Genomic DNA, 12,082 nt, shown 5'->3' with positions numbered 1-12,082 from the left:
CATGAATGGACGCACGGGGTGATCTCATTCAATATGATCAAGAAATACTAGGATACTAAAAGTGATAAGGACTGATAACATACGCGCTAAAGCGTTTGTTGGTTCGACTTGTTCTAAAAATATGAGCATCAAACACACATTGCCGATGGCTAACCTTCTTTTCGGAAAAATGAAATATTTAGCAGTGATTGAGCAGTCGCGGTGAAGCTACGGCAAAACTTAACTTTGAACTAGTTGACTATTTTCTTTATTATAGTTAGAAGGTACAAAAATCGTTCAGAAGGATTTGAATTTTTTGAAGAAAGCTGTTCAACAGGTTCCTGACAACTCTTCGATGGCCCACGACCGGTTTCATCCGTCTTGGGACCCATCGTTGAGTTTTTATAATGAAGATCGACGCACAACGGTGTCATTGTGAAGATCGCTAGGTAGAATTCAAAAAAGCCTCAGGACCTGGTTATCTCGGTATCTGTTACCGTTCAGATTGTCACCAATGTGATAAATAGGTTGGAACTTTTCATTGCTGTGACGAAATATCACAAATTTCCTCCTGCGTATTACTCATAAGTAGTTGTGTTCTATTTCGTGTTTTCAGTCCGCCGTCGCACTTCCTGCACTACTGTACCCTAAGACCGATAGTGATTGCCGGTACAGTGTTGATATTCCTTGCTTTAACAGGGATTTATTGATCTGATCGCTTCTCAATGTTAGGATGAGCTTAAATATTTCAAACGCTCGTCAAGACATCTACACCAAAGTGGCACTTAGAAAACCAAGTCATCCCCGATAAAACACAAACGGGAATCAGGACCAGCATCAGCATCGTTAAGCTGTAGCACCCTTTCGGTGCCTAGCTGCCATGCCACATGAAGGAGGCACGAGGGTTGGGATACTGCCTGGTTGTCCAAGCCTAGACAGCGAGAGTCGAGCAGCAGGGAGTTGGGTTTGAACCAAGGACCTTCCGGTCATTAAATGCACGCTCTAACCACTCGGTCCATCGGCCCCCATCAGGACCGAGTTTCCTCTTACCTCCACGAATTTGAGGTAATCACACACTACTAGTGAGGTTAATTCAGTATGTCCAATTAGGTAGAAGTTACCTGACAAAATAGTTATCTTTGTACTCCTGCCCACCTAGGAAATTCAAACTGGTGCAGGATACTAGATGTTTTCGTAGGAAGGGCAAACATGTCATCCAGCTGCGGGTGTACACATACAATGGCATCGCACTCCCACTAGGAAATCTGAAATTTCACCTAATCTTGTCCTCTTTTAGAAAAAAACTCCATGAAGTATCTACTCAAAACCTGTCCAAGATGCGAAGTGCGATTTGAAGGGCCTATCGGTGTGTATGCACCACTTTCGGACGTTTAGACGATATAAAAAGGTAGTTTATTTGTTTCGGTAATCTTCAGTGTCTTTTCTAGTGGTTGAAAATTTGTAATCGATAATGCATACTAAAGTCCTCTTAAATCTTCACTTTTGCAGTAACCTGGATCAGACGTAAGAACGGAAAAGCACACGATCCTGTTCACTCTTTCAGATCATCGTGCGTTTGGCTTGTATCAGATTTTGAATGATCACTTCTAATTATTTAGAGAAATGGCCGGCTTATTCTGTTGCACTGTGCTTTGTCCTAAACTCACTGACTCAAGTTGACCCTCCCACAGATTAGTTGGCCATACGATCATAGAATCCATCACGGTTCGTGGCCAGACTCGTGGCCGAATGGATCTAACTTTTTTGTTACATACTAAAAGTGTGTATTGTTGTGTGTACAACAATAAGTATATCTAAAACTAAAGACGACTAATATAAACAGTGATATTTTGTAATATAGACCTACACTGAATAGCAGCAAGGCAGTGTTACGAAAAATTTCCAGCGCGCATTTGGCAAGTCTCTGGGAACATGCGCGTTGTTAGCGATTTCCAAAGGAGACTAAGCCGGTTTACAATGATTCCTGGCTTTTCACTATAGGTCGACTTCACGTCCAGGATAAAAGTTTCCTCGTTAGTTTAGAACCTCATTATCTGCACCTCATAACTAACTGATCGCACATTCTGCGTGAGTCCTCCGTTGAGATTGTTAGTGATTTCCAAAGGAGACTAAGCCGGTTTACAATGATTCATGGGTTTTCACTGTAGGTCGAATTTTCCTCCAGGATAAAAGTTCCCTCGTGAGTTTAGAACCCCATTATCTGTACCTCATAACTAACTCTGATCGCACATTCTGTGTGAGTCCTCCATTGAGAAATTGTCGCTCGGCTGATTGATCGAGTCAGGATCACATGACGCATTACTGAACGTCAATCACACTTCTGTTCGACCATTCGTGACCGAATGACAAAACGTTCAGCTACTGACCAATAAGCTGTGAATATGAATCTTTGCGTCGCCTAGTGGAATTTACTCAACTAAAAATCCCAAAGTAAGAAACACTTGTCCAGTTCTACTCAGTTTTTTCAGCATAGACTGCCTTTATTTACAAAATGAAATCTCCGATAAAATGTCATGATCCACAAACCGTCTACAAATACTGGGCATTTGTCATTTTCACTCTTGTGAATTCTGTTCAGGTGAACTCTAAAGCCCATGGGTAGCTATAAACACATGAATTCCAGTCCCAAGAGGGTCGATGGAACCGCGAAAGCCCACCTGGTTGTGCAAAACAAAAGAGGAATTCAAAAATTATCGCAAATGACCACAACTAAGACCAGCGCTGCTCTAATGATTGTTTACTCTGTATGTAAGCTAAAGAATAGCCTTAGTACTACACAAGTTGCCAGAGTTTTCCTTGAAGACGAGTTCATGTTGAGCTTCCTAAAACAATGATATTAGTATCGGTAGAAGGGCGAATTCAAAAGCGATTGGTTTGCAACATATCAACGTAAATCATCGATAAAAAGCTACCTGTAAGCTCTAACAAATGACCCACTCGTAGTTGTACTCTGAAGGCTAGTCGATCAGGACAATACTAATTACATCAATAGGTTCATGACAACTGAAAAGTTTCCTGGTTGGGGTATTCAGCAGCATAATGTCCGGTCTACTGTTGTTCAACCTCCATAGTTGAAGTAAACATTTCAACTTTCAAGCAAGATGAATCGAAGCTGAACTCACATTGGTTGTGTGTGAGGTACTGACATCTTTCGGCTCCCCGCAAGCAAGATTTTCGCCAGGATGGTCTGTAAAATAGATGAAACACCAAACTGTGGATTTCGCCCTTGTGACAAAATCATATTAGAATCGGAACCTTGAACAGAATAGATGATATAGACATCTAAATTACGGCAATAGCAGCGCGACAGGACTCTTAAAATAAATTTTGTAGATGTGGAAAGTCTTGGAGACCCAAAGGACATTTTGTCTTATAGTGATCACAGATGATTAGCTTGGAGCCCGATGAACGTGGGCTCTGTCCTCGCTCGATTTTGACCAGCTGTCCTCATATTGCACATAACTCCCTTGATTGTCGAGGTATCACCGTACAACCAAGAATTATGCTCACAGAACAGAACTCTTAAAATCCCAAACTGCATTTTATGTGGTGTTCCTTTAATATAACATTTATACTCTTAGTGGCAACAGCAAAGTAATTTTTGTATGAAATATACAACTGCTCAGGTGAAGAACAAATTCAGTAGCCAGGCACACTAGAGCATCCAGTAAATCGATCCAGTTTTCAACTCAAATGAAGCTGTCTCTCGGCGATCAAAAAGGCGTGTGGTATTGTTACTTTTGGTTTGGTATTTGCCATTTCTCTAATCGGTATAAGACTGGACCCTCTATTGTTCGATGAACTGATGGGATTTGAAAAGCTTTTGTCCCTTCAGTAAAGTCAACCTTCACTGATGGGCTTTAAAACTGTCCTCTGGTCTCGCCCTTAATCTGAACCATCAGAATTACGGATCTCACAAAAATGAAAGGCTTTTTGAATCCCTACAGTTGGTTCGAACACCTAATCGTTTGGTAACCGGCAGCTGATCCCGTTAGCTCATACAGAATACAGGATCGCTCTCATTCTCCAATTAGAGAATCCACATCACATGGTTACTTGTTGAGTAGATTCTTGGGCGGCAACTTCTCGTATGGGAAGCTCGCTCGTCATCCTCTGAACTATATGTGGGCTAGTCCGGAAAGATTTCGAAATGTTTCAACTGAGATTTTATCCGGTGAGTGAAGCTAATCTATGGAAAAAAACCGCGAAGCACCACGTACACGTGATCATATGATGTGAATGCAATGGGTGAATGATCGGTGGCGCTATATCCTGCTAAGTGCGAGTTAATCATACTACTGACTAGTAGCTTGTGACCGAACACTTGGGCCTTCTAAGTATTAGTCGTTTGAATTATGTTGTGGGTGACCGAATTTGCTTTCCAATTTTTTTAACATGTGGACAAGCATCTTTCATAATGTAACGCATTTAAAACCATTCTCAGGAAAATTTGGTAAAAAAAAAATAAAACCATCATCATCATCATCATCATCATCATCATCGTTGTCAGCTGTAGTCAGTTGTAATAACCGCGTACTTGTCGTACAGTGGTTGTAGCTGCCACAGTTTCGTTCACCGGTGATTCGGGAAGGTGGGGTAGGTAGCTGCACACTGGAGGCGGGAGCTGATCAATTCGTGCGTAGATACAGCACTGTAGGTTGACTGCTAAGTGGGGGAATGGGGAAGGGAGCTATGCATTGAAGGCAATAGCTTGGATGCACAAGCGCCATTTAGGGCGCGACTGAGCCATGTCTGACAATGTCTCCAACCATTGATATGGTCCGTCTCGAGGTCCCATCCCGGAAGACGGTAATGACCAGCGTGGCTGAGTTTGCTGGTAATGGCCTTCACACTTCGCTGCCGAGTCATTGTTCGACCGCCTCTGGCTCTCTTTCACCCTCCACTTGGTTCTGCGAAAAGAGCCCTTCAAGGAAGTCGGTCCTCTGGCCTACACAGCACGTTGCCAAGCCAGCGCAACCGATGTCGTGTGATGAGTTCATCTCTCGGGGGTGAGTTATTTCTCCCGAATACCATTCGATGAAATTCAGCATTGTTGGCAATGTTCCGTAGACATCGATGGTCACCACCGAAAGTGTTTTGACGCCCTCGGCGCGCAATGGCCAGGTTTCCGATCCGTACAGTAATATGGAGCGCACCGCAGCACTGCAAACTCGACCCTTGACAGAGGAGCTGATGTCACGCCTACGTCACAGGTGACGCCGGTTCACAAAAGCTGCTCTGGCCTTTCCAATCCGGATGAAAATATCATCTTTCGCGAGACTACCGGGACTGAAATATCTGCCTATGTAAACAAGTTTGTCTAGTATCTCAATCGGTTCATCCGCAAGCATGAGGCTAGGGTTCGAGCTCACCCAGTCTTGCAGTAGCACCTTAAACTTTGCAGGTGTGAAGCGCATGCCGAACCGTGAGGTAGATGAAATCATATAGCAAATTGCATACATTCTAATTCGTTAGGAGCATCTTAGCAGACGGTGTTTGGTAGTGCTTGTCAAACATGAATGTATATTTGGAGTGATGCAAGTAAGCTGATGGCTCACCATAAATGCAAGCATATGTGTACTTGTATCAAACAGCACCATCTCTTGTCCTGATTTTAAGAACCTTGAGACCAAGATATTTTCAAGTAATGGGGTAAGATACGTAGGACAGTTCAGTCAACTGTATCACCTGAAAATTCATTATTTGGGGTAACAGAAACACCGAGAAACTGACAGTGTCGCTTTTTATATCATTATATTATTATAGGTATTCTTTTTAAACAAACCTACCCTCATTTTTGTGTTCTTGATCCTCAACAGGAACGGTTTGTGTGTCCGTTCGCTGGACGTTAGATTCTGTGGTAACCGTATTTTCAAGGTCACTTGTCTTTTCACTTTCAAGAGTGTTGGCTTCATGTTTTAAAGTCTTTGGTTCAGCGCTAACAATCTTGCTTCCGATCGGATCCGACAATTCACCAACATTTTTCAAGTCGATCTTATGCTCATCTCGGGAAGGTTGTGACCATTGGTCGGTTTCCTGTCAAAGGAAGGAAATTTTAGCCAGTTAAATGCGAACCAAGGAGACCGTAAATTTTTCATACAATGGATAATGCATATCATGACTTAGTCAGTAAAACACAATTTTTGTTTATAACTGCCAACCCGCATCAATTGAAATGGATGGGGTCGTCTATATCATGTCGCCTGTTACATACTACCGGCCAAACACCGATAACAGTTAACCTCCATGATAGTCCATGGCGTGGTCCCAGATGTTCAGCAAACCCATGTATACGTATGTGATACAAATCTGTACAGACGAGCGTACTCGCTAGGCTAATTTCCCTCTAAGTAGCGGCTATTTCAAAGCAACAGTAAATGCTAAAAGTGAGAGTAACATGTTGCATTTAAGGGCAACAAAATCATGGATAACTCTCCGTCTGATCCAGAAATTTAAAAAAGTGAGTAGTAATACTTGTTCAGCTGGAAGACCCTTTTGGTGCCTAGCTGTCATGCCACCCGAAAGAAGCACGAGGGCTGGGAAACCGTCCAAGCTGAGACAGGAACAATCAAGATGCCAGGGTTGGGTACGAACCACGGGCTTTTCGGTTTGTGCCTTGCGCTAACTAAGTATATATATATCCAAGAATGCGTAGAACATCTTCCCAAATAAAGCACAATGCTTGACTTAAAGCAAGAACACGTTACCTGTTGACAACGAGTGTATCAATGTTGATTAACCTATCTGTTTGTTGTGTGATCTGGCTTGTTCTACTTCCATATTTGGCAACTTTATCCGATGGTGACGCAAGCAGCTAAAGCGGACAACAATTGTTCTTTTTTATATGAGGACCGACGTTTGATAAAAATGTATTTAAATGGGCTTGCCTAAATTTAAACGATTCCCAAGTATCGCAATATATGTCCAGGTATTTCAAGCTTGTCCCTCCGAATTTCATACCATTTTAATTATCACACATCACCGTTTCGACATGTTAATTGGTTTTTCTTTTCTTTCGGCGCGCCAAATGGACAAGCACTGGACTCGAACCTCGTCCTTAGCAAATTCGACTGTCTCTGTTGGATACAGCCCTCTGGATGGCCTATATGTGATCATTTCTAACACTGTCTCTAATTTTAATATACTAGTGAGGCTGAGATTAGAACATATAAGCATTGGACAATGGTTCCGATTCAGTAGATGATCAATAACCGCTTACGTTCGAATTCTCCTCCCAGTAGTACTCGGATACTTTTGAACAAATTGGAAAAGATTACTCAGACAACAGTTAGACATTGAAGTTACACTTGCATGGGTATTATATTAGTAAAATAAGCATAAATTAATCTAACAACTGTTTTAATTAACCCACCTCTTAATATGCACTCAGGAACAAAATGTTTCTCACAAAACCAAATTCGTTTGCAAATGACTGTATATTCGCTCATTTTGTGCAATTTGGTTCCAAGTAGAACGGAAAGCGTTGACGGAAACCCGGGGACTGCGCCTACCTGATGAGCTCCAAAATGGGCGAAACCGCTTGTGGGCTGTCGACGGATTTTCAGCAACCTTATGAGTAGCATACTACAGAGGTATAATTTTTATTCCCGTTAGCGTAAATAGCCTATATTTAACGGATAATTCAGTGGACCGTCCATGCTGCCAAGACTTTCATCCGAGAATGCTCTGTCCCAAAACGGTCTATGATTTTCACAGAAAACTCGATTTGTGAATTTTATTTGATACTTATTGATGTGAGACGCTTCATAGAGACGTCAACTTTTACGCATATTAACAGTGACAGGTGCATGAACGAACAAGCATGTGGGCATTAAGTCAGTCCTTCAATACGCTTGTACATTTTTGGTAAAGCCGGTATACAATACATTACAGATATCCGTTCATGTGGATCTTCGAACCCGCACCCGGCTATTTTGGGAAGCAATATCGATCGAACCAAACCCAATGTCCTGGCTTCACGTGACCAACCACCACGTGATCCAGCCAGTATGAGTATGACCAAGATTGATGGACGTTTGTAAAAGTTCGACTTCGCGAAAAAAAACCCTGACCATTTACTTCCCATACTGTCGCACGTGTATCTGTATCGTGCTTAGAGGGCAAATTAAAGAGCTAAACTAAACTTTTTGCGTCACGCGCTGCGCACCAAATGTCTATGAAGTACCGAATTGCTGTCATTAGGTTAATTTCTAGAGTAATAATGCATTTCTGACTGAAATAAGGAAACTCCGCCCGTTGTGTGAGTTCAAGAAACCCACAAGAAATTAACCCATGCGAGGCAAATGTGATAGATAAGACCAGTGTTTCGTTTGCACTAATCTTTGAGAATAACGTTAACTTTTTCAAATTTTTACGTGTAAACTATAGATTGTGAAAATTATCGCTTTTGCAACCATCATGTTGCATAGCTGCATGTGAGACGTGAGTGATGACTGAAATGTCTGAGAATATCTGTCAAAAGTCAAAAAAGTAAACCGAATTCAATGACCTTAATGACGATAAAGTCAAAAGCTGATTTTCGGACGCCATAACAGAACAAATTCCTCATCAACATATTCTCTAAATACATTTGTTTTACAAGGGCTGTTTAGTGATTCAGTTAGACCATGGTGGATATAAAAGGGCATTTGCCCTTGTGGCAAAAACTAAAAAAACATTTCTACTTGAAACGCTCTAAGGCGGCAGGATTGCCGAAATTTCATCGATTATCGTCATCACTCGAACACCAAACTCCATATGTGGTGGCCCGAAAAATTCACTTGGAAATTAAACTAATTTCAAATGTAGATTTACGTAAACCTTCAACTTTGCAAAGCTTTTGAGTTCTTGTGATTTTTCACATGTTAATAAAGTTTTACAGATACGATCAACAAACTAGACGGATAAATCAGCCGTTGTATAGACCTTTTTTTAAATTAAGAAACGCGAGTTTTACTATAAGCCTTTTGTCCAACTTTTGCGCAACTGTAGAAAACATTTTTTCCACTTTTTTGCTTTTCATCTTGTTTGTGTACATATAATCTGGTTTTCGAATGTAAAACACGATGGAACTTGATCGTTCAACTATTCGAACATGTCAAACCACCCCGGTTTTAGCCGGTGCCTAGCTATTGAAAAGCACAGGGGCCGAGATACTCCTAGGTTGATCAAGCCGAGAAAGGAGAAGTCAAGATATGGCGGTCGAGTTTCAACCGTGAACCCTCCGGTCGGGAAGTTTTCGCTTTAAGCACTGAGCCTTCTTCAGCCCAAACTTTCAAAAACAATATTAGTTGAATTATTGCAAACAAACACCGATCACAACCTAATCCAGTTTAGATCTGGAGCCAAAATACAGTCATTTTTGAGGCTTTCACCGTAACAAGAAGCGTTAAAACGTGACGTTTTTTAGGCTATTAAAACGTTGGTATAACGGGCATTTTGTTAACGACAGCCTTTCCATCCTAGAGCGACTTGTTGGGGATATGAATCTCCCCCAGAAAACGCTGTGTTTTTATGTGTGCTAGCGAACTCCCGGCATCTTCAAGGTCAAACTATGAAAAATCAATGGCCTATTGATACTCCAAGGAGATTTAAATCCGACCACGTACAGGATTCCATTCTTTCCACTGACTTGGGTTCGGAAGCTCCGGGCATCGCCTGTTGACCGTGTGTTGTTGGATTATTAAAGTTTATGTCCGAGGTTTTCGTCTTCTTACTATTCGCCGTGCTAGGAGTCAAGCAACATAGCTGGGGATAGAGTATTGCCACAATCCGCATTATCATATTGTTTGCTTGCTGCGTGACAGAACCGTAACATGACTTGGGCAAAATAGAGGCTAAGCTATAATATTCTGGCACTTATTTTTTAGAATGCGAATCATATGCCTAGGAATAAACATAGTAAAGGACCAATAAAGTGGCGTATTAAAATGAGCTATCTTTAAGGATAATGCCACTGTTTATTTGTTATAGAACATGTAGGAAAAATTCAGAGGAACTTCTTATCAAAAAAGAACCGCAGTACCAATGAACTGTGATCGAAAAACCCACAGAATTAGAATTTGTCACACTCGCTTTCACATATTCTGAGGAAACATTTTAGGCATTGTATTGGAAAATGCATGTAATCGATCAGTCATCATATCAAAATTTTTTTACATCACGCTTTTACTCCAATACTTGGTGTGGTTTTTTCTCACAAGATTCTGCCAGATTCAAAAACAAGGTCCCATTCTAGGTTTTCCACCTCAATTCTTTTCGTCAGTAAATGTGCCGAAAATACAATGAAGGAACATGAACGGGCTACGCTGGGAAAAGGATTGGAACATAAAGCGGTGACGTAACTACTTTGTAGAGTTTTGTTTGATGTACAAAATGATAACTCACTCGCTCAGGTCTACTTGTATCCACCTCCGGAGCACCTGTAGACCAATCGTACGAAAACCACTGGTGAGTAGAGTGTCACAAATTTGAATTTTACAAAAATATGATTGTTAGCACAACATGCGTCGAGCGTCTCGGGAGTGTTACTGCCGTTCTCGACGGCAATTGCACTTTAGGGCCTTTTGGTTTTCCCCGTTTGCTACACTCTGTTGCTTTGTTTTAATATCTTTTATTAAAAACGAGCATCCCAGCGAATAAGGCACAAACTAACCGAACATCGTTATCAACAGAGTACAAATAATCCACCTGAACGTTTTTATGATGAAAATTTTGAGACAGAATTGTTTACTATATCAATTGCACAACAATGCCTTTGTTCTACAAGTACAGATGACAATGCCATGACAGAATGACTTGAAACTAGTGACAGGAGAATCGCCTAAATCTTATCATATTATCAACAAAATACAAGTAGATTAAAAGGAATGATAAAACGGACGACGAATGAAATTTCTATCTGACTTGAGGAGCCAGTCAACACGTGACCACGTGATGTAAATTTCGTGTTTGAAAGATGAGTGGTACTTCATCCTTTCTTGGTGCTAGTTTATCACACTAGTGATCAACCGATCAAGCTCCAAAGGTTTGGTTTTCAAGGTCACGATTTCGGGAGTCCCTGGAGGATTGATAGAGGGGCACTGCTGATGAGACCCAATAAGTATGACACAGCTGTGTAGTGCTTTACTGCTGTCGGCTTGAAATGACTTCTCTTAAAGGGCGAAAACCCACCCACTGAAATTTCCGCATTTCCTCATACTACTAGCAAACGGGCAGCAGTTTGTGAACACTAAATCTGACGCGCTGCATGTAAGCGAGTTCTGCAAGCTGTGGTTCCAGGGAACAGCAATCCGTCTTCCGTTGCACATAGTAGGTGACAAATAACTTGGACAGGTTTCGGAGAATCCTGTGTGGAATGCAAAATGAGTATCGGTTTTTTCAGGCATGTCAACACATACAATTAGGCTTTGTGCATCAGCGATTCCTCCCACGTAAAATGAGCTGTTCACTTACTTTCTAAAGCTAGTTCTGAATCGATTTTGACTCCGTCTTTTTCAGCTAAACTTTGTTCAACATTTTCCGCCGAGCTGACGTTCCGGATGTCACAATGTTTTTCGCTCCTCGCATGCTCTGTAGTTCCTGATATTTCCGTCAACGTGCCATCTGTTGCCTTTACTTTGCTTTCCGTTTTGGCTAGGATAGATTCTGCCTCTTTTGTGGCACTGTTTTCCACGGGTTCCGTGACCAATTCCGCATGTCCAGTCAAAATTTGTTCCAGTTGTTCCGCGGGTTTAGTTTTCTCGACATTATTACTCAAACTAAATGGGTTTGATGATGCATCCAGAGCTTGCCAGTCAATTCGATCCCAGTCAATGCGTGCACTAGCTGGCCTGTCTGCGAAATACTGATGCTGCAAAGGAGAAATGTGAAAAAAAATGAAGACCTGTCTCGTCTTACGTTTCAACAGTTCAGTATAACAGCACACTTCAAAATGTAATTGCTATTATTGCCCACTCAGGCACCACGTTATTAGGTTTCAGCCTCAGGGAAATTTCTGAGATGAGTTATGAGACCCCAGGAGCTTTTTCAAACTTTATCAGCTAAACATTTGCTTGTCCAAAACACTACCCCTCAAAGGCGG

General features: G+C 41.6%; 1 protein-coding gene across 1 annotated transcript in view; it reads right to left on the bottom strand.

The window, feature by feature from the left end:
- Window positions 1-12,082, bottom strand: part of T265_06343 (hypothetical protein) — a gene marked incomplete at both ends in the record, with an annotated part of 118,735 nt that overhangs the window by 80,227 nt on the left and 26,426 nt on the right. The window contains 4 exons of the mRNA XM_009171576.1: window positions 3,123-3,187; window positions 5,790-6,036; window positions 10,387-10,421; window positions 11,455-11,851. Of these exons, the coding sequence (XP_009169840.1) occupies window positions 3,123-3,187; window positions 5,790-6,036; window positions 10,387-10,421; window positions 11,455-11,851 (744 nt within the window). The remainder of the gene's footprint in view (window positions 1-3,122; window positions 3,188-5,789; window positions 6,037-10,386; window positions 10,422-11,454; window positions 11,852-12,082) is intronic.

Source organism: Opisthorchis viverrini (assembly GCF_000715545.1).
Source record: "Opisthorchis viverrini unplaced genomic scaffold opera_v5_125, whole genome shotgun sequence".
NCBI classification, from domain to species: Eukaryota; Metazoa; Platyhelminthes; class Trematoda; order Opisthorchiida; family Opisthorchiidae; genus Opisthorchis; species Opisthorchis viverrini.
Note: the sequence above shows the minus strand (reverse complement) of the source record. Positions and strands in the feature narration are given on the sequence as shown.